The sequence below is a fragment of the Phodopus roborovskii genome, unplaced genomic scaffold (genome assembly GCF_943737965.1).
Source record: "Phodopus roborovskii unplaced genomic scaffold, PHOROB, whole genome shotgun sequence".
Lineage (NCBI taxonomy): Eukaryota > Metazoa > Chordata > Mammalia > Rodentia > Cricetidae > Phodopus > Phodopus roborovskii.
Window position 1 is genome coordinate 1,289,585 of NW_026126516.1, and position 22,697 is coordinate 1,312,281.

General features: G+C 46.2%; 1 protein-coding gene across 1 annotated transcript in view; it reads left to right on the forward strand.

Moving 5' to 3' along the window:
* Tdp1 (tyrosyl-DNA phosphodiesterase 1) overlaps positions 1 to 22,697 on the forward strand; it is a 73,294-nt gene that overhangs the window by 38,203 nt on the left and 12,394 nt on the right. Inside the window, exon 14 of the mRNA XM_051196453.1 lies at positions 13,587 to 13,689. Within this exon, the coding sequence (XP_051052410.1) occupies positions 13,587 to 13,689 (103 nt within the window). The remainder of the gene's footprint in view (positions 1 to 13,586; positions 13,690 to 22,697) is intronic.

Below are 22,697 nucleotides of genomic sequence, written 5' to 3' on the forward strand. Positions count from 1 at the left end.
ACAGGACCATGGGAAGGAGTTATATATACATCAGTAAATTGTATCATTTGAATTGGCTGGGATCCATACATGCTTTTAGAAGGTTTATTCGGGCAGCAGAGATGAGTCAGTGGCTAACAGCATGTACTGCTCTTGGCAGAAGACCCAAGTTAGGTTCTTAGCACCCATGTTGGGTGGCTCGCAACTCCAGCTCCAGGGAATCACACGCCCTCTTCTGGACTCTGTGGGCACCTGCACTTATGTGCACATAATTCTCTCCCACCCACCCCCACCACACACACAATTCAAACTACAACTTTAATTTTTGGAAAACACTTTATCCAGAACTTTCTGGAGTAAGGTTTGAGCATATGTAAAAATGGTGTTTCTCAACAGAGCACTATTGGCAGTTACTCAAAGTATTCGTTAAGGTGTGTAGAGTTGATAAAAATGATAGTCTTATAAAATATGAGCAGGAATTCAAAAGTCTGAATTTCTAATCTACAAAAGTCTATCACCTTAGAGGTGTGCTTTGCACATGGTACTTACTAACCCACATCTTACTGCATGTTGTTTCCCAACCAACTATAAGTGAGGACATTGGCTTCCTGGCCTTGAGGATTTTGTTTTCTATAAAACAAAGGGTTTTAGAATCAAGCTACATATTCCCTTCCTCCCTTTAAAAAGTATTATTTTATATGTACAGAAATTTGCCTGAATGTATGTTTGTGTACCACTTGCATGTAGTACCTTTGCAGGCCAGGTGAGGGCATCAGATTTCCCAGAACTGATATTAGAGGGTTCTGAGCTACCCCATGGGTGCTAGGTTCACCCTGGGTTTTCTGGAAGCAGCCAATGTGCTTTACTGCTAAGCCATCTCTCCTGCTGCTGATGCTGCTGCTGCTGCTGCTGATGCTGATGCTGATGCTGCTGCTGCTGCTGATGCTTCTGAGATAGGGTCTCACTAAGTTTCTGGACTTGAATTTGCAGTGCTCTCTTCTCGGCCTCTTAAATAGCTAGGAGTAAAGGCATGTACCACCATGCCCAGGTTCAACCTGGTTGGCCTCTTGATGTAGGCTGCTGTTCCTCCATGGGTAAAATGTATAGTGCTGTAAATGCATAGACCAATAACACAGTCACTTGTTACTGTTGTCAGGTATTGTCTACAATATATGATTATATGTACTGGAAACTTTATATGGCTTTATTATGGTCCACTCTCATACATGATGTCTATGTTTACTCAAATGTCATTGTTCAGTGTGTCACAATTTGAATAGGAACTTTTTACAAACTTTCCTTTTTCACACTGGTAATTATGCACACAGTAAAAGCTGGTGTAGTAGACTGCCCTGCATTCCTATTCCTACACACTAGCCACTATATTCTTCAACTTGAAACCATTACCATTAGTTGGCCAAGGTGTTTAGTAGCTTCAGCGACCCCAAGATTCTGGCCAAGCCTAGTACCCTCTGAATGTGATGTTAGCTGACCATATTATTTGAAGAAATAACCAGAAACAAGATCCAAGGATCCAAGTCCCAACCTGGATTATCATTTACTAGCCTTGCCATTTAAATGTTGGAAAACCCCGTTTATAATGTGGGGTTTTTATCTGATTTAATGGAATGTTCTGAGGCTAATGATAGAAAATATATGAGGATGTTGCCCATTAAGCCATGTAACATATTTCACATTAGTCAGTTAGGCCTCTGTTGATTCATGAAATCATTGTCTAAAACCTTTATCTGATTTGCATATATAAGACATTAACATACAGCACGTGGCTAAAAGACTCATCTGTGGGGGCAGAAGAGAGAGCTCAGTGGTAAAGAGAGCTTGCTGCTGTTGCAGAGGACCAGAGTTCAATTCCCAGTGCCTACTCAGGTGGTTCACAAGTATCAGGAATCCAGTTCCAGGGGATCTAACACCCTCTTCTGGTGTCCCATGGGTTTTTGCATAAGCATTGAATACACATGAGTACACACGCATGCACACATACACATGCACACACAAATCCTTGTTTTTTTTTTAAAAAAGACTTGTCTGTAGATTTTAGGCTTTTTTTTTTTTTTAAACAACTCAATTTGAGGCTAATTTGATAATTGATGAGAATTATCCAGCTTGAAGATGAGCACTTTCCTACCAAACTCCTTTAATCCCAGCACTTGGGAGACAGAGGCAGGTTGATCTCTCTGAGATGGAGGCCAGCCTGGTCTACAGAGTGAGTTCCAGGACAGCCAGGGCTACACAGAGAAACCCTGTCTCAAAAAACAAAGTACTTCTAACCAAACAGACACCTGTATGTCAGAAACTTAGGGCTGGAATTAGCTAATCTGACATTAGGTTGGCTGTTTTCTCCTTTGTCTGGCTGTTTGTTTCTTTATGGTTTTAATAAGAACTTTTCTTTCCATCTGTTGTGATCCTACCATGAAATCATCCCTTGTTGAATAACTGTTCTGTTGTTACAGAAATTACCAGTGCATGACAACAAATACGGTCATCAAATTTTTACTGCAGCATCAAGTAAGCAGAAGCCGAGCTTTAGGAAGAACCCTTGGCTAAGAAGATTGGGCCTAGGTGTAGCTAGCAAACCCGATGAGAACAATTATGGAAGCTATGTATTGTGGGAGGCAAGAAATGAGGTGGTTACTAACACTAGCTGGAGCACTGTTATGGTTGCCTAGCAACTGGCAGGCACCGTTTGATAGAGATGAGCAGAAATGTTGGTGCTGCCACTCAGAGACAGCGAGACAAGTGCTTGACTACAAAATCGCTGTTGGCTTTTTGGAGGAACATAAAAGACATTTTCCTCCTCTGCATTGCTGTATCACTCTGTAATTCTCCTTCCCTGCTGTCTGTTCCTCAGAGTGTGAAGTGGTGGTTTTTTTTTTTCCTCCTTCCTTTGTCTGTGATTTTCGGAGGAAATCAAATCGGATCACACAAAAGAATACTTACAGACGTTATTGAGTAGACTTGGTTGCCTGGTGCCCCCCCCCCAAGATAACCAGGGTTCTTTGGTGTGTCTTGTGTACTTTGTTACAAATGTGTTATCAGCCCCACCCTGCAGTCTGCAAACCATTTCTTTTGTACCTTAGAGATGATCTGAGGCCACTGACCACCTTCGCTTTCTTATATTCTGCTACAAGCAGAACAAAGACAGGATGTCTTTGTTCATGTCCATGAAAGCCAGCCTCCAGAAACATGGTCCCTGGTGGGAAAATGTTTGAGGCCCTCCCGCTAGGGCCTGAGAGCCCTTTGTGTGCTGGCATTCGTAGTCATGAGGCGTACCTGTGGCTTGAGATGAGATGCTGTATGTACTCCCCCTCTCAGGACTGGCCTCCAGAGAAAGCCCCTGTATTTATTAGCTCTGCCTGCTATAGAGTTTACTATATGCTTGTTAAGCCCCTTCTTCTTCTCCTCCTTCTCTTTCTTCTTTTTCTTCTTCTTTTACTAACTCTAAACCTCTCAGGAGCTGGGTACTAGTCTTATCCTCATTCTAGGGCTTTGGGATTAAAAAAAAAAAAAGGCATAGAGAACTTAAGTAGTGTGGTGTCAAATAACCCAGTGTGTAAGGTGGGGAGACCTGAAACTCAGGTCCTGATAATCCATCGTAAACATTTGAGCCTAAGCTTCGGTTATGGATGAAAAGTAGGGCAGGTGTGCACCCGGGAACTTGAGATCTAGTGGGTAGCATCCTGTTGACCTCTGCCTTGAGAGTGGCACCTGCTGCCTGAAGCACTGGGACAAGCATGGCTCCTAGACCCTTCGCGGCCCCTTGCTCTCTGAGCCACAGTGCCCTGTTTCCCTCCTCCCGGCTGATAGGTACACATTCCTCACTGACCCCTCTCCAGCCCACTGCCCAGTGTGCCCTGGCTTCCCGCCTAGCTTGATTTTCATTTCTGGCCCACCCAGACAGGCCTGTCATCCCAGCTACTTAAGAGGCTGAAGTGGGAAGGTTTACAGGCTCAAGGACAATCTGGACAACCTTAGCGAAACCCTGTATCAAAATGAAAACCGAAGAGAGGACTGGGGATACAGTTCAGCGCCTTATGTATGTGCAGCCCTAGGGTCAGTCTCCAGTACCACCCCCAAATGTTTCCGCCATGGCTGTAGCTCATGGCCTTTGTTAGCATCAGGTGGCAGCGCAATGTAGTCTTTGGGCCAGCTGTGAAATAGCTGGATAGTGAGTGCTTAGAGCAGCCAGACCAATTCCTTCATATGCAGGAAGCAGAGCGGGGAAGAAGAGAAACCAGAGCCCCAGAATCTCCCTCCAGGGCCTGCATCCAGTGACCTAAAGGCCCCATGTAATGCCCACCTCCCAAATCTTTGCACACAACACATAGACATTAGGAGCACATTTAACAGATCTTTTCTGCTAAACAAAAGATACTGCTTCCTGAAGCTTCATGCAGTTTTTCCCTGTGGGAGTGATCGTCTTCTCCACTAACCGTCCTCCCTGCTGCTATCAGCATCCCTGTAGATGCCCCTAGCTGCCACAGCATAAGCACACACCCTGAAACCCCCCCCCCACAGTCTGATCAAACTATCAGTAGTCACAGATCAGCTATCAATATGTCATCCCAAGGCCCACACGCCCAGCATGATGTCCCTAGTAGGTTTGGAAAGTGTGCTTGCAAATGGCAGAAGAAATGAAAAGGACTGAACAATCATAGGACATTTAACAAACAGGGTTGGGCAAGAGAACCAGCCAGATGACTCAGGCTGTAGGTGGCATTTGCTTTTGCACGGTGTGGCTGAGTTTGGTATGAACAGACTGGATGGTTAGAAGCCAAGGAACTTTGATACCTAAGAAATTTTGTCAGCTGCCAGGATGTGGCTAGAAAATGGACATTGAGTGAGCATGCTAAAGTGTTTTCAGAGAACTCTGAAGTTCTTGGCATCATTCCCCAGCAAAGCCTGGCACAGAATATACCCAGAAGACAATTTGTTGAATGAATGTACAGAGATAGGACACAGGAAACCTGAAGGGCAGCAGCCGGTGAGTAAGACCCCAAAACTTGGAGCCAAAATAGATTGTTTCTCTTTGTAAATTAATTGTCCCAAGTCTTTTGTTAACCTGAATGTGGCTAACAATAGGCTTCAGGATGCTTTAGGTACAGGAAATCATGAAGGCCCTGGGTCATGTTAAGAGGGAAAGAACCATGAGTAGGCATGGAGTGTATTATAGGGAGGAATAGGAAAGCAGATAGAAAGTTGTGAGGCCAGTTTTGGGGACAGGCAAGAGATTTTAGACTTTCTGGTTAGGCATCACAGAAGGCTGTGAGGCCAATGGTCAGATGATCCACAGTGCTGTTAGTATCACTGAGAGTGTTCAGCTCTACTGTAAGTGTCACAGCATTCATGGTAAGTAGCACTGTCAGCTTTCTGAGATCTAAATGGCCTAGGTGATGTGACTCCATCTGTGGGTGTAGAAACAGGTGCCGGGTTTAGGCTGCTCATCTTAAAAAATGGTTGAACTGGATCTCTTATCTGTCTATGTTTCCTCCACATCATACATCTTTTTTTTTTTTTTTTTTTTTTTTTCCTGGAGTCCACCTGTGGATGGAGTAAGGAAAATAGCACCCAGAGGCAGGAAGACTGCTAAGCCTCGAACCATGTGTGACAATGGAAGGTGGGAAAAGAGGAAGTCATTCAACCAGGCTAGGGCAGAAGGGTCAGAGTGGTAACAGACAGAGAGCAGGAAGGAAGAAGTCACTGCCCTTGAGGTGGCCACAGTTCTGTGAGCAGTTACAGATGCCGGGCTCTGTGAGCAGTTACAGATGCCGGGCTCTGTGAGCAGTTACAGATGCCGGGCTCTGTGAGCAGTTACAGATGCCGGGCTCTGTGAGCAGTTACAGATGCCGGGCTCTGTGAGCAGTTACAAGCACCAAGAAGACTGTCCTCATGCTGTCTCAGTAGGTATCAGTGGCAATCGAGTATTCTCTCTGGAGCAGAAATTCTTAGTGCTTGTAAGACTCCAAAGGTCTAAGGAAGGCTCCCAGCGGACTGTGCCACAATGGAACCCAAGGAAATGTAGTCAAGGAACCAGGCTTTGTAAACTCAGGGTCATCCAAGGTAAAGGCCTGTGAGGTAAATTAACCCTACGCTGGCCACACATTGGTCCTTTTGGTCTTCCCTGGCTAAATAAACAGCCTGCCATCAACGGCAGAGAGATAGCCCCTGCTGCTCTCTGCCTGTTTACATCTGTCTATACCAAGGGTTGGGCTCAATCTGTGCTGTTCTACTGTCCTTGGAGCCCTGTAAGTTCTGGAAACTCCTCCCCAAGGTCACACACAGACAGAGGGAGATGAGCCCAAGCGCGTCCTGCTTCTCCTGGAGATACTAGTCTTTTGTCTGTTGAAATGTTTCTTTTGAACAAAGAATTCTCCTAGAAGGAAAGAAACTTTGGAAGTATGACTAAAACAATTCACTTCCCAGGACCCGTCCTAACAAAACCCCATAGTTCTGTAGAGGAACGAAACCTTACAGTCTTCGCTCTGTGTCCTGCTTTACTTTACAGTTTCCCAGTCACCTTTGCCTAGGCAGTTTCATCCGTCCAACATCTTAACCAACGAGCAGATGGTATGCTCTTTATAACTTCTCATATTTATAGCTTACCCTGCTGCAAGATGTCCACCAAAGCAACAGGCCATTTCAGCAGCTGACTGACAAAACACTAAGAAATATTTGGTTATCACATTGGTCATGAATCCATGCCTATTAAAATTCTTTGAATCGGTTGGTGCCTTAATACCAGTTTTGACTAGAATTTGAAAACAGTTTTTTAAAGGAAGCCATGACATTTGTCTGGGGAGGTCAGTTGTCTTTTTTATTACACTTCTTACTTACTTACGTACACACGTGTGCGGCCAAAGGATAATTTAGGGAAGTTGGTTCTCTCCTTCTACCATGTTGCTCCTGGGGATCAAACTCAGGCTTCCTTGGCAAGTGCCTTGACCCACTGAGCCATCTCACTAGCCCCAATTGTGGCTTTTGTTTTTGTTTTATTAATTTAGCCTTTTGTTTTTAGGTAGATAGGTAGGTAGGTAGGTTGGTTGGTTGGTTGGTTGGTTTGTTGGATTAAATCTAGTTGTATAAAATTTAGGGTCTGTACTTGCTAGGCAAGCACTCCCTCACTGAACTATATCCTCAGGAGGAATTTCGACCATAATTCTATGAATTTTGAGTTCTTGATGCTGATAGGATGGCTTCTGAAGTCCTTATAATTGCATCTGTGGGATCAAGGACAGATGATTGCATTTAAGTAGACAAGGATGGACTGTGCTGTGGGATACCAGAGCCTCCAGTTGGAGTTCACTATGTATATGAGAGGCTTTGCTTGGGGGGGGGGGGAGGTGCCAGTTCGTGGTTTGCCTGTGCCTGGGGATCAAGTAGATTGATGAAAATCCACTTGGCAATTTGTGAGAATATAGACTTGCAAAAGCCCACACTGAGTGTGGTGTTCCTGCAGCAGTCTGCTCATATGTCTATCTGGAAACAGATAAGGCTGGTCTTCATTCTTCCTTTCCTGCTGGAGTTCCTTTGTTACTACATCAGATGGTCCCTTCAAAGCACAGTTGCCACTGCAGATCCTCTTCAGTAGTTAATCTCATAAGACTGTTCAGCAAGTACAAATTTGATTGAGTCTTCACCGTGCTGTTGTGTCTGGCACTTTCTCACCTTCTGTAGTAACAACGGAGGACTTACATGTGTGTATGCCTTGGAACTTGGTTCTGTTTCCACCCTAGGGACTCATGTTATGGTCGTACCATCAGTGATGCATTCTGTTGAATGATGTTTAGACCTGCCTATACCAAAACTGTATGACTAGGAAGCTGGGAACATCTGCCTTCCAGAGCATTCTGTCACTTAATGAATCACAGGGTCAGAGTCACCCTCCATAAACTTAGCACAGCACTGATGTTGGCAAGAGCAAATGTTTATCAAGCACCATCCATGTGCTAGAGACTTTACACACCTTATGTGGTAGACCCTCATTTGGTGTTATGAGACAGATGGCACCATATTTACTGTTAGGGAAGCTGACGATTGACAGGATAGCAGGAATTGTGGTCAGAACACATGTGATTCGGGTCCTGTGTGTACAAATCCCGTCTTTCTTTGCATTTTGCACATTACTCTCAGCAGACTTTTTCTCCAAATTATGACTTAAAGTGTTTTAGTCCTCTAACAAAAGTGTTTGTTCTCTGACCACACATCTTCTAAGCTGAGTGAATCAGCCAGCCGCCTTTCCTGAATAAAGGAGATGCTTCTCGCCTTCCTAACATCTCCAGGATTCAGTGTTAGGAAAAGATCTGGGGGCTGGAGTAGCAGCCTACAGCTTCTGAAAGAGACAGGCTTGCGAGGGAGGAGAGGGCTTGGGCTTCCGAAGAATGGGCAGAGTGGGAGATATCCTGGACTAAAGAAGGATGCTTGCAGATCTGTGGGGGTGAGGGTAGCATACAGTCAGACACAGGAGAGTCATGGAAGGCAGTGGCAGGAACTAAGATTGAAAAGCATGGACTGAGTCCTGTCTGCATGTCTTAGATGCCAGGCTGTGGCATTTATTTGAGGCTTTAGTTGAAAAGAGACTTTCTGAGAGCCATAGGAGATCAATATGGAATGAAAACCTGAGTCAGGGACAAGCTATTTGGAGCTCTGTTCTAGGGTAAAGGGATCTGAACTGGGGCCCTTACTGAAAACGTGTTAACTGTCTACATTAGAAAACTGACTGAAAGTATCAATCAGTAAAGCCAACAAGTCCGTAATGCATGAGATATTTGGGCCTGACTAAATGAGACTGGACAGAAAGGAATTGGCCTTAAAGATGAAGGAACAGAGAGGCAACTAGCCATTAAATACTGGGGGAAGCCAGGCATGCTGGTATAGGCCTTTAATCCCAATGCTCAGAGAGCAGAGGCAGGAGGATCTCTGTGAGTTCCAGGCCAGTCAGTAATACATAGTGAAACCCTGTCTTTATAAAATAATCTCCTAAGCTGTGGGTGGGGGTTCCTGTCCCACCAGGTCCTACAGCCCTTTAGTCCCAAATAAATACACAAAGTCTTCTATTAATTATAAGCTGTTTGGCCGATGGCTCAGGGTTCTTATTGGCTATCTCTCTCTTAATTATTAACCCATTTCTAGTAATCTGTGCATCTCCACGAGCTCTTGGCTTACCTGGTAATACACAGACCTCTTGCTGCCTCAGCAGCTACATGGCATCACCCTGGCTACTTCTCTCTGCCTTCCTCCTTCTTCCCAGAATTCTCCTCGTCCTGTAGCCCTGCCTATACTTCCTGCCTGGCTACTGGCCAACCAGTGTTTTATTCATCAACCAATAAGAGAAATTTGTATACAGAAGAACATCCCCCAACACTAAGCACTGAGGGAAATGTCTATAATTCCCTGGAACCTGCAGGGGAAATTTTAAAGCCCTAAAATACCCAGATTGTAGTCTAGCATGACCCATTTTGAACTCCTCATCACCAGGAACACACGATAGTAAAACTGTTATTTAAAGGGATGGACCTTATACCATCCGTTAGAGCAGGATTAAACCAAAGCACGCGACATGCATTAGCCAGGCCTTCAGTCGCTCTAACAGATACCTGAGAAAGGCAACTCATGGGAGGGATTGTGTTTTGGTTCACAGTATCAGAGGTGTCCTCTCCATGGTCCTAGGCTCTGCTGGCTCCAGGGCCACGGTGAGGCAGAACATCGTGGTGGGAATGCATGGCAGAGGCTTCTTAGCACAGGGAGGGCCCAGCATAGAAAGAGACAGAAGAAAGGGACAGGGTGTCCCTGAGGACCTGCTCCTAAAGGCCAATTTCTTCCAGCCAAGCCTCACCTCCTCAAGTTTCTATTGCCTCCAAAATAATACCACCAGCCCAGGAGATAGGCCTCATTGTAAAAGACACTTTAAATTTAAAATAGCCAAAAGAAGAAAGGCATAATTTTAAAACACAATTTCACAGAATTAAATGTAGATGTGATTAGAAATGCTGAATACCACTTCTAATCAGAGCAATCATAGTTAAAGATGTATTGTAACTACTAGAATGCAGAATTGTCCTAGATATCTATCCAGTGTTCTCAGTGGCCCAAGAAAAGAGTGCTATTGTATTCTTTGAGTGGTAATCTATGCAGGGAAAGATGTTTTAGAGGGATTTGACAATCTCAGAATTCTAGCTTCTTGTGTGTACTGAAATACATGAATCATTTAGAGTGTGAGACTTTCTTTTCCTTTACAGTGAGACTATTTTTTCCTCTTTTGTGACACGTTATTGGAGTCTCTAGAGAGAAAAAGAGCCCAAGGGAATGGGGAGATACAGAGAAGCCTAGAGCCAGTGCAGAAGAAAGGCACCATGTCCTGCCTGTGTGTGTTTGCAGAAGGCATGCTCCTGGGGGCATTCAGGGGGTGACAGCAGCAGGGACAGTAGCCTGTCATTCTCCCCTCACTGCAGCTGCTCAGTACGGTCTTCTTCAGCAGTCACTGCTACTGCTATCACTAAGGGACATTTGTCAGTTCCTGTGTGGGTCCTCTACCTCAGACACTCCAGAGCTGTGGTGGCCCAGGCTTCATTCTGTAGACCATATCTTCTCTTTGTGCAGCTGCTGCCTAGACTGTTGAGTAATTAGGAGGCAAGGAAATGATTCATCAGCCAACATGTGTCCTGTAACAGCAGCCACCCTGGAGGACACGTACACCTTTAACAACAACTTAATGATGAACGCACTCAGCAGCTCTAATGATGCTCAAGCCAGCTCTGGCCATGATAGCCACCTCCATCAGCAGTGTTTGGACTCTGAAAGATGCACAGAGCAAGGTGTGACCTTGAGGCCATCCTCATTGGGTCCCTTCTCTCAATTAGCTATTTCCAAAAGATTAATTACCAAGAGCTTTCAAATAAGTGCTCTTGGTAAAGGCTCCCATTGGAAACTAGGAGTTTCTCTTTGGGGTGACAGGGGAGCCCTCCAGGTAGATATGCAGAGTCTGGCCTACCCCCACCCCCTCTCAAGACAAGAGCCTAAAACAAAGAATAGGAAGTGCTTAGGGACTCACTGTTAGGGAAAAAGGGGTAAAACCGTCTGCTCTGGCTACGGGGTCCTTTTCTCAATGTTTGCTTTGCTTTCCTCTCTAGGTACCTAACATGCTATCCCATATGTGTCTTGTGTATTCCATATGTACCTTACATACAGTCTCCTGGGAACTCATTTAGAAATTCTTATAGTAGATGGTTTATATTTATTCTTCAAGAGTTGATACAAATTTATCATATTATGTGCAGGAGACCAAGCCTGTGGTGAGCAGGCACACCTGAGGAGCTGTGACAGCAATTGTCACTATCCATGCTCCTTGTAGATACTACCCTTGGTCACATTAGCAATGTTGACTTGGTGTGTTGATCAGTTCTGGCTGCTGTGTAAGTACTATGTGTGGCTTTTATCAGCAGAATGTATTTCTCCCATTCCAGTCCCGGAGGCTGGAGCGTCAGGTAACAGGTAGCGATGAGATCGAGTCTTCTCCAAGGTTTCAGATAGCTTGCTTCTCTGCATACCCTCCCATGGTGGAAAGAATCATGTCCCTCAGAGAACGAAGTGACCCTTCCCTTTTTAATGCTCAAGCGAAAGCAAGGAAATGCATGCACCTTGCACTGAAGAAGGCTGCTGGGTGCAGAGGGAGGCGGGAGGAAGCTGACAGATGGAGGTGGTGGACAGTGAGTGGGTCTGTGTGCAAAAGAGCAGCTGGAATGCCTTTGAAGGTCCAGGAACACAAGAACTTTGCATGAGCCTCAGGGTGTCATTTTGCCCTGTAGAAGACACTGTTGGCTTCTCTACCGCCCACACCCAGAGCAGACAGCCTGAGAGTTTGGAAATATATCCCAGTCTTCCATGGCTGCCTGGGTGCCAGGGATTCAAAGCATTACTCATAACAGAAGAAATTATTAAAGATGACATTTCAAGAAATGTTGATTTGTCACCCAGACAACCTACGGGTGTCTTTCAAGACTCCCGGTGTTCAGGGTAGAATTTTGAAGGCTGCAGATTCTTGGAATTCTGCTAGAAGGCAAATACAAAAGCAGGGTAGGAGGAAGCCATCTGCGAGAGTGTCCCCATGATCTCCATTTATCCTCGTGTGGATAAGCCCTCCACCCAAGGAGATCTGAGGGAACACAGTTAACGGGGAAGACTGAGAACCCTCCCGGGGGCATGTTTGGCTTGGGTATCATGTTGTTGACATTCAAGGGAGTTACCCAGAAGGTGGAGAACCAGGAAGTGAGAAAAACTTTGAGAAGACAGCCTCTCCCTGAGCCTGCTGGTTGATTTTACCATTAGACATTTGCCTTAGCACAGGGACCATGCCATTGGTCACTGACAGGTGAGGAACCTAAAGGCCAGCTGTCTTTCTAAGAACATGTTCTCCTAAAGTGATACCTGGCTTTCTATCTGTGTCATGCGTCTCTGTGACCTTGGCATCGTAGAAAGGTTCCCTATATCCAATGTGGTCCAGCTGCTTGAGAAGGCAGGTAGGTCTGTAATGTTCTTTGAGGCAGGGTCTTACGTAGCCCAGGCTGGCCTTGGACTCCTAATCTGCCCACCTCCACCTAGAGCTCTGTGATTGCACACTTGTACCATCACACCCAGCTCCTAATATTCATCTTTACAGAGAAATAGAATTTGGGCAAACCTAGGTGATTTTTTTTTTTAAGGCAATGCAGTAGGTCTACTCTTACTAATTAGCAGAGCCATTTTCCTAGACATGCACACATTTATGGAGAATACTGTATACAATGTACAGTGACCAAGTCAAAATAAAAACCATTTCTATCTCTGTAAGCGTTCATCTCTTCATGTCTCTTCAACTCCTGTCATTTATTCCTTTTGAAAATGTGTAAGAAGTTCTCAGGATTTAGAGCTGGGTAGGGCTGTTGACTGCTTTTCGCTTGGCAACTTGCAGAGCACCCTCAGACACTCTTAAGTGCTGGTAGGTGCTGGCCTTCAAGAGGGGGCTTCCAGGTCAGAGCCAACAGGATCCCTCTGAGTCCTGCGACTTAAGTGTGTAGTGTCTTCAGCAACAGAATCTTAATTTCTGGGAGGTGACCAAGGGCAGTAGCAATAGCCTATATTTTGGGAGGTATTGTGGACCCTTCTGACCAACAACATAAAATTTCCCCTTCCTGGCCACTGAAGTTTTTGTTATATAGTCTATGGTTCTTATGGAACCTCATTTTTGTATGGGGAGATTATATATATCTTACAAAAGAAAAGGTTTCCCTATAGCGTTTTCAAATACATTTAGCATTTAGTGTCATTTCTTCTTCAGCATTACCTTCAGCGAAAGTAGCAATTAGCTTTAGTTGTCCCTCCCCCCAGAAAGACGGAAAGTAGCTAAATGTATATGGTACTATTAACAGTTTTTCTTTGAAAGGTTTTTGCTTTTTAGAATTTATTTTCATTATTTGTAATTGTGTGTCTGTGTGGATTTGTGTGTTGCGTGTATGTGTCTGTGTGATTGCGGCTATGTATTTTTTGACCAGTGCTCTCACAGCTGTGTACATCTGACCCACACTGAGACAGCCTCTTCTGTGTCTTTGTGTCCACAGTGCGAATCTGTCCAAGGCTGCCTGGGGGGCGTTGGAGAAGAATGGCACCCAGCTGATGATACGCTCCTACGAGCTTGGAGTCCTTTTCCTCCCGTCTGCATTCGTAAGTCTCACATACCCACTTGGTCACACGTGCTATGAATGGGACTTCTGTGTTCTCTCCCACTAGTCACAGTGCAGGCCCAACGTCACCTGGTAGTGGGACCCGGATTTTAATCCAAAACCCATGCTTTTAACTTGGGATGTACCAGGCTAGAGATTCAAAGGTGAGGTTAATAACCATATTTAAAAAACTACTGTAATGTATGACGCAAAGGCTTCTACAGTGGGAAATGACAAGTTATCAAAGGAGTAGCCCAGCCAAGTACAGGACTTTGGAGGCGGGTGGTAGGGAGGTGAGAGGTGGCGAGGGTTTAGTACAGGGAGACATCACACCTGGAAAGGAATCGGCAGTAGCAAAGCTGGGCAGTAAAGAGTTCTGGGTTTGGCTGAGGACACATTTGACAGTGAGCACCCAGAAATGCACCATGTTGGAAGCGGTCTCTCAAGATGTCCAGTACATCAGCCCCTCGGCAGCTTTGAAATAGCTAACAGACTCCATAGCCAAACGCCAGATGAAGTGTCTGCTGTGCCTGTGGGGACCAGGTGGCCTATGCCATGTTTCACTACAATAGAAGCATACTTCCAGAGATTCATTCCTCTAAGTTCCAGAGGCCCCAGGACACCACACACACACACACACACACACACACACACACACACACACACACACACAGAGTACACTCCTGATCATGGGAGACAGTCAGGGGTCAGGGTTGCCTACACAGGGAGATGGCTAATGCCACCCACCATCTCCTCTTTTTTACCGCTTGCTGAAGTTTTAGGATAGTTCCATCGTGAGATGCTCTGGCTGGACTAGGTCTAGCTAAAGGGTACCATTAGCTGGGCCGCAGACTTCAGGCAGCGCATGGGCAGCGATGGACTCACTCTTACAGGGCACTGCATAGCACTCTCGTAGCATGCCCAGCAGGACTCTCTCTCCTCCGTCTCCCATGCTCTGGGGAGCAGCTCTCCCCTCTCCCCGCCCCCCTTACCCGTCCTTCTCCACCCCAGGGGCTTTCAGGGTGTGACTAACTGGCCCACCCTAAGCTGCTCTCCTGAGGTTTCAGCTCCTTCTGTTTCTTACAGAGCAAGCATCTGCTTGCTGTGTACAGCTAGATTACAGTGTCACAGCCTGGAAAGGTAGATGGTGACCTTGTTGAAGGACAAGAATGTGATACTCCTGAGGTCCCACAGCTAGAGTGGGGTCCAGCCCTGAGGCCACTGTCTTCTGTCTGTTACCTCTATCTTTTACTTTTATCAAATGTTGGCATTTGTAAAGTCTGCTCTGAGATGACCCCAGACCATGGGAAATGTCACCCATGCCCTCCAGGCCCCCCTCAATGCAGACACTCTTTTCCTGTATTTTAGATGAAGGCCATAGAGGAAAAAATGGGAATAACCATTTAAAAGCCCCAAATTGACCTTATTAAGAACAAGGCAAGGCACATATAGCACATTTGAGGTAAGAATACATACTGCATTATTTATGACGACTGTCTAGCAAACATAAAAGATGGATGCCGCCCCTTGTGGAGCTAGGTCCCAGGCACGATGACGGTATATCTCACATACTGACTACAGGTGAGCTTGACATTGACCTTAGCTTTCCAAACCATGAGCACAGTTATTGAAGCATTACAGCCCTGGCCGGGGAAAGATTAACAGAAGGTCTATAGCTGTTTATACATGTTCTGTTTTTGTTGTTCTTATTGTTTGTGTATGTCTGGAAAGCAGAAGAATGGGGGATAAGCAGGAGGAAGAGAATAACAGGGAAAGAAAGGAAACGTAGTTACTTGAACTTTGAGACTACTCTAATCATGTGAACAAGGTGCTGTTCCCATGGCCTTTCCATGTGTGGACTAATCTAATTCACTGTTTTTGCTGTTCTTACACGCATCAAATAAAAGGTATTTTTGAGGGGAAAAATAATACTAAGAAGGTCGCAGATCTCTGGCAGTTTATTGGCGTATCTCTAGAGCCTAGGACAGTACTTAGCAGTGGCTTCCTTTATGGAGTGGGTAAGGACTAGCCAGCCACAGCCCTGTCCCAGCACCCTCTCATCCAATTAGTTATCTGTATCCTTCAGTGAGCCATAAATGGCGGGGCACAAAGTCACAGGGAGACATTGCGAGGACTACACAGAAGTGTTTTGACCTTGCATTCTCAGGGAGTTCATGGTCATAGTCAGACACTCTGTGTGTAGTCAGTAAGATACATGTCCCAGGTATGAGCTGAGGGTCAAACCATGAGGGGGGCATGCAGCCTGAGTAAGCTGAAATCCAGGGGCTTTAGTGTTCTTTCCTTACATTCTATAAAATAAGGTTAATCTCACAAAAGGAGGCAGGCAAAAAGATGCCGAAGCAAGCCGTGGGATCAAAGGTATTACTGGTAATTCAGACTTGGGGGTAAGAAGGAGCCAGCCCAACTCTGTGTAGCTCTCTCTGGTTGCTGCCATAGTGGGCTCCTACTCGGTGGAGGCCACTCTGCTTGACTTTCTGCTCTTGGACTTCTGGAGTACCTTCTACATCCAGGCTCTCCTGGCGCAGCCCCCAGTAGTGGGCCTATCTCCAGAGATGGATTCCCAGAGTGCCTCACCAAACAGCTGCCATGGGCCTTGTAGGCTTATGGGATATGGGTGTTTGGTTTCTTAATAGAGGAAGGGACTGAATCAGAGCTCCTGTGTAACCCGCTGTTATGGGAAGCTTCTGAAAAGACAGCAGAAATGCTGGCCATGGCGTTGACTTTGAGGGAAGCCAGCTATCACACAAGCTCAGGAATTATCCACCATCTTTAAAAGAGAGGGTTGCTGCCGAACTGCTCAGGTCCCTCCTCTAAGCACATTGCAAGCTCAGAGCTGAACAGTCAGTGGCCCGGAGCTGCTCAGGTCCACAAACTCCTGAGGCTTCCCCTGTGGGGGCCCCTGGGGAAGAGTGAGAATAGGCTATGGCCCTCGTTCTCAGGAATCTCCAGGGTGCATTGAGATACATAGATACACACGGTACACACAGCACATGATAAGGTGGGTGCTCAGGGACATTTCCAGATAGGAGTCCTGGCCGCTGGGGAGCGTGGGCTCTGCTAGGGGCCTGGGAAAGGCTTTGTGAGGAGGTTCTTCAGTTTAGTCCTTGAGAAGCAAGTGCTCAACCCAGTTTGGGGCACACGCTTGTAGAGAAATAAGACATTATAGTCAAGGAAAAATGCTGTTTTCTGTGTGCTGGGACTGCAGGGTGAGGATGTGGCATGGTCTAGCAGACTGGACTCCTGATGTAGGGTTGCCGGGCAGGACTTGCTGGGGTGGACTGTGTCCCACCTGGACAGTGGAAAGACAAATCTGCGTCACAAGCCAGTTGTCTGAGCCTCTGAATCTTATAAAACATAATTTTTAAATTATAGATTACCACGTACATTATTCAGAAGGTACTTGAGGATATGTGGCATTTGCAAATGTCATCAAAATCAGCTTAATCATTTAAAGGACACTAGCCAGACGGTCTGATTGCTAATGAACTACTGTTACTGGTCACCCCACTTCCCTGCTTTGAAGAATGAGAGATACCCATGGCAACTCCCTCTCCATATCTTTTAATCACTGGTTCTTGTCATTCCTAACTACCCAGGGCTGCTCGTTAATGTCACCTCTGGTCACCCCTGTGGCCACCGTGGCCAGGGAATGCCAGCTGTGTACAGCCTCTGCTTCCTTCCCTAAGGGTCCCAGAGGCCATCTGCGAGCTTCGCTTCACCCTGCCACCAGATGGTTTCATTGGCCACAAGCCTGCTGGTGCTGTCTCCTTAGCAGACCTCCTTTCTTCCTCCAGGCCATGACTCCTGACTGCCCAAGCCACACCCCTTCCCTCTCATTGCTGGCACTTTTATTCATTTAGTTACTTTGTTATTTTACGTGTATGCGTGTTTGCCTGAATGCATGTCTGTGCACCGCGTGTTTGCATGGTGCTCATGGAGGCCAGGAGAGGGTGTCAGTTACCCTGGAACTGGAATTGCAGATGGTTGTAAGTCTTCATGTGGTTGCTGGAAATCAAACAGGTCCCCTGGAAGAACAGCAGTGCTCTTCACTTCTGATCCATGTCTCCAGGCCCTCCTGGCACTAGTTCCCACCATGCAGAACCCATGGCTCTTTGTAGGCTTTCCCCTCTAGCCAGGCCTAATCCATATCAGAAGGCAGCGTTATGCCTCCAGCACTAGCTCTAGTGCTGTAGTGCCCTGTAGACGCTCTTCTCTCTGCATCCCACAGCTCCTGGGACTCTGGGCCCCTTGCGTATCCCATGCTTGGGATCGTCGATGCCATCACTCCCATGCTAGGCTGTGAGCTTGTGGGGGCTCTGAGAAAACGGCCACTAGTTGATGTTGATACCTTTCAAGTCCCTGGAGTTGGCACTCTTCCCTGAGCAGCATGGGCAGCAGTGTCTGTGGAGACTAGGCTTAGTGTAGTGGCACTAAGCCTAGTGTGTACTTCAGTCACCACCAAGTGTGTTGTCAGCAGTTTGAACTGTGGGAGAGCTCACCTGAAGCGAGCAGTCCTATTGAAGTCACACACACACACACACACACACACACACACACACACCAAAGTATGTATGTCCACAACTTCAGCAATAACAATTATCAATGCAAACTGCAATATGGTATCAATCCCTGTGTACTCATCTCATGAATGCCTTAAGGATTTCTGTGTTGATACTAACTTTACAGAGTTCACTGACAAGACCACAGCTGTTGTGAAATGAGGTCAGAAGTTACATCTTAGTGTCCCCCATGGTGCTAGTGAGACACACACACCTCACTCATCTCATCCAGAGTCCGACAGTCTGCCTGCTGGCTGGACACCAGCCAGATCCACCTTCCCCATCAGTCTCCTGTGTACCTCCTGGGCAGAGCTCCAGAGACATGGCCCAGGTTTCTGAGTCATCAGCACCAAAGGTTCTACTTTTGTCCTTCACCAGTGAGCTGTCGTTGCATCCTGCATGCTGACTTGAGACCAGCATTACCTACAGGAACATGTAGCATCCAACAGGCAGAGACTATATCTAGAGGTTCTCCACTTTCCCACAGCTTGACAAGGTCTGTCATTCAGCAGTCAATAACTGGCCATGTGAATCAGCACTCCTAGGACCCCAAAAATGCAGTGGGTGGAGAGCCAGCATGCTTTATGTGCAGTAAAAATGCCATTGGTAACTTTAAACTTATTTATTTTATTCCATGTGCATTGGTGTTTTGCTTGCTTGTACATGTGTGTGAGGGTGTCAGGTCCCCTGGAACTGGAGTTACAGAGTTGTGAGCTGCCATCTGGGTGCAGGGAATTGAACCCGGGTCCTCTGAAAGAGGAGTCAATGCTCTTATCTACTGAACCATCTTTCCAACCTCATTAGAAACTTTAAAATTGATCTAGAACAGCTGTTCTTAACCTGTGGGTCATAACCCCTTGTTGGGGGGGGGTCAAATGATCCTTTCATAGGTGTCAAATGTCAGATATTTACACGACAATTCCTAACAGTAGCAAAATTACAGATATGGAGTAGCAATAAAATAATTGTGTGGTTGAGGAACCATATTAAAGGGTCCTAGCATTAGAAAAGTTGGGAACCGCTGGTCTAGATGAAGATAACGTGTTTCTTCCCTTGACAGAACAGAAAACCAACCATCCCAGCCTCTTCTGAGCCAATGGGTTCCCCCTTTTTCCACAGTCAGGATTAAAAACAAACAAACAAAACGAATAAAACCAGAAAGCCTTGACCTCCATCATCAAGTCTACTTTCTCCCTTCTCTGTTTTGGTTAAATTATTGTTATTGCTGCTGTTGGTGGTGGTTAAATTATTGTTGTTGGTAGTGGTGGTTAAATTATTGTTGTTGCTGCTGCTGCTGCTGCTGCTGCTGTTCTCAAAGATGGCACATACCAATTGCCAATGATGATCTTACTGATAGACTCTGCTAAGACTGGTTGGCTGGAAGATCTAATGAAATTTACAAGTGCTGTGCCTGCGCCCTATACATTGCCTCTCCGCACACTAGCCCTGCCCACCTGCTTCTGCCCAGCCATTGCTTGGGCTCCCACAGTTTCCCAGGAGGCCAGCTGGGCAAGGGCTCCATGTAGCATTTCTCATAACCTTTTAAGTTCTACCACACCAATTACTCCCACTGAAATCATGTGGAGGAGACACACTAGGGAAATGCATTGGAGAAATGCCCAAGAACCAAGAAAAGAACTCTCCAGTGCACCAAGGTGGAAGACTGAGGGACCTAGATCTAGGGAGCCAAAATGACACATGGAGAGAGGACTGACAATAATATCAGAATGAGGCCCAGTTTGTCACCTGGACTACACTAATCCAGTCATTTACTCAGATAAGCCTGTCCTATTATGGGGACTAACTAGTAGCAAATTTATAGAGTCACATGAGAATTAAAAGCCTGAACCTGCGAAGGGTTTGAAACAATCCTGGTTGTTCCCCAGGCTGCTGCTGGAGATGGGAACAGCACAAACTACAGAGTTGAGAGCAGAGGCTAGTCCTCTAGGCTTCCAGCCAGATCAGTCTTGATGCCCCCCCCCATAATGTTGCACCAACACCTCACTTCATCCCGAAGCTACTCCTCACAGACAGCCCCCATTCTCCAAAGCCCTGTTGGTATGCCCACTCTGTGAGCTTTCCCCAAGCCCTAGCTGCAAGCATCCGAGGAAGACAGGCCACCACCTTTCTGTCCTTCCTTACCAACTGGCCCATCTGTTAAAGTAGGCTTACTCCTTCTGGCTCCTTCTGGCAAACTCAACTGCTGTCCCAGGTACACCCAGGAAAACCCAGTACCTTAGGTCTCTGTGCATTCAAGGCCAACCGGGTCTACGTAAAAATCCCAGGTCAGCCAGGACTACACAGTGAGACCCTGTCTAAAAAACAAACAAAAAACAAAACATTACATCATATAGCTTTACACCAAAGTTGGTAACAAAATAAACCACATCTTCGACTGCAAGCTAAGCAGACTTCTTTCTGATTGAATCAAGCGGCTGAGCCTAAATGATCCTGGCAATAACTAGTGCATTCACTCTCCTAGTTGGGGGGGGGAGGCAGCAATTTGTCGTGTGATTCATGTCCACCCTCTCACCTGGTGTTTTATAAATGCATTGTCGTAACTGTCTTAAGTATCTGTGCCTGGGAGGGTGCCTTCCTCTGTTTTGTAAAATGCCAAGCAATACCACTGTGATATATAAATAATGATAATTAGAAGACAGCCTCAAATAATTTGACATGTAGATTGAAGGGAAAAGTGGTACTTTTTCTTTTCTTTAATACCCTAGAATTTGGATCAGAAATGGCATTCAAGAAAAAAGCGTATTGGTTCTTGTCAGACATGGATGGTTCAAACACCCTTGTGCCTGAGGTCAGACATCATAAGAGGGAAGCCAGGCTGGGAATATGTAGGGCATCAAGACTGTGTTAAGGCCATAAAGACTCTCCCATGGCTTCATGGCTGTCGAAGATGATGAGTCTAGGAGCTAAAGACTCTTACAGTTACAAGGTCTTCCATTGTTCTGGTTCTCGGTGGCAAATAGGAGATCATCAAGTACTTGCTTGGTAGAAAGAGCATAGGACCACAAATCCCAAAGACAGGGGGACTGTGGACAACTGTGCAAGCCATCACTGTCACAGAGCACACCCTTAGTATCACAGTTAGACGCACTCCTTCCAGGGCCCTGTGTTATTCTAATGCAGTTCTGATACTGCCTCCCCTCACGATGTCCACTTCCTGCTTCTTTTGGGAGAACTCCTGATCACCTGGCTGAGCAATCTCCAGTCCAGCCTACTACCCAAGCTCTTCCAGTTGCCTCGCCAATGAGGTGTCTCCTTCAGACCCTAGGCAGCTCCTTAGTATCGGTTGATGAAAAAGTCAGACTCTAACTGGACCTCTGAGCTACTGTGAGGTGTGAGTCATGGGCAGTCAGCTCAAACAAGTATAAGTAACAAGATAAGTATATATGGTAAGCTCTTTGCTTCAAAGCAAACATCTTCAGTGTTCCAACATCTCCAGTTGATGGACATGAGGGCTCCCAGCAACAAGACATCTCCATCTCCCCCAACACCTCCAGGTTGACTCATGCCTGAGTCACTAATAACAAGATAACATTACCTGGCTTGGTACAAAGCATAGATGGCCACATCTCTGCTCATGTAGAGGAGTACACACACACACACACACACACACACACACACACACACACACGTACACACACACACACGTACATTCCTACACTCAGCACCCTGAAATGTGCCTCCTCCCAAGCTTTTCCAACCTACCCTAGTCTGTATTACTCTCTCCCCTGGTATGCTTTTCTGCCATTGCTGTTTGTCAGAATTACACCAAGTCTGCAAAATCCAGCTAAGACACTATTTTCTACAAAGCCTCTCCTTAGCCTACCTCAGAAGTGAGTCGTTCCCCTTTGTTGTGGAGCGTTTCTGCCAGGCCTGTGTCACACGTTTCTGCCAGGCCTGTGTCACACACTGCCTCTCACTGTCAGTCAGCATCTCTGCCACCACTATACTCATACCTGCCTACTGACCCTTACGGTTTTGTCTTCTTGTGGCGCTGGCGATTGAACCCAGGGCACTGTGAATGTTAGGAAAGTTCTCTACCACCAGGCTGCATCCAGCCACACTTAACCATGTGTTACCACAGCTGCTGTTCATGCAGAAGCCAGTAAAGCAGACAGGACAGACACTTTAATCTCATGCCTGCAGCTCAGTATTTCTTGCATACCGACCGACCGTGCAGCGGGACTTGTCCTGGAGGCTGAAGGTTGAAACATTGCACAGGATGGCTGCTTGTCTCCCTGACACAAGCTAGAGTCATCTGGGAAGAGGAACCTCAATTGAGAAAAAGCCTCCACAGTGTAGCCTGAGTTGGCATCATCTTAGTTAATGATTGATGAGGTAGGGCCCAGCCCACTGTGGGTGATGCAACCCTTAGGCAAGTGGTCCTGGGGTGTATAAGAAAACAGGGTAA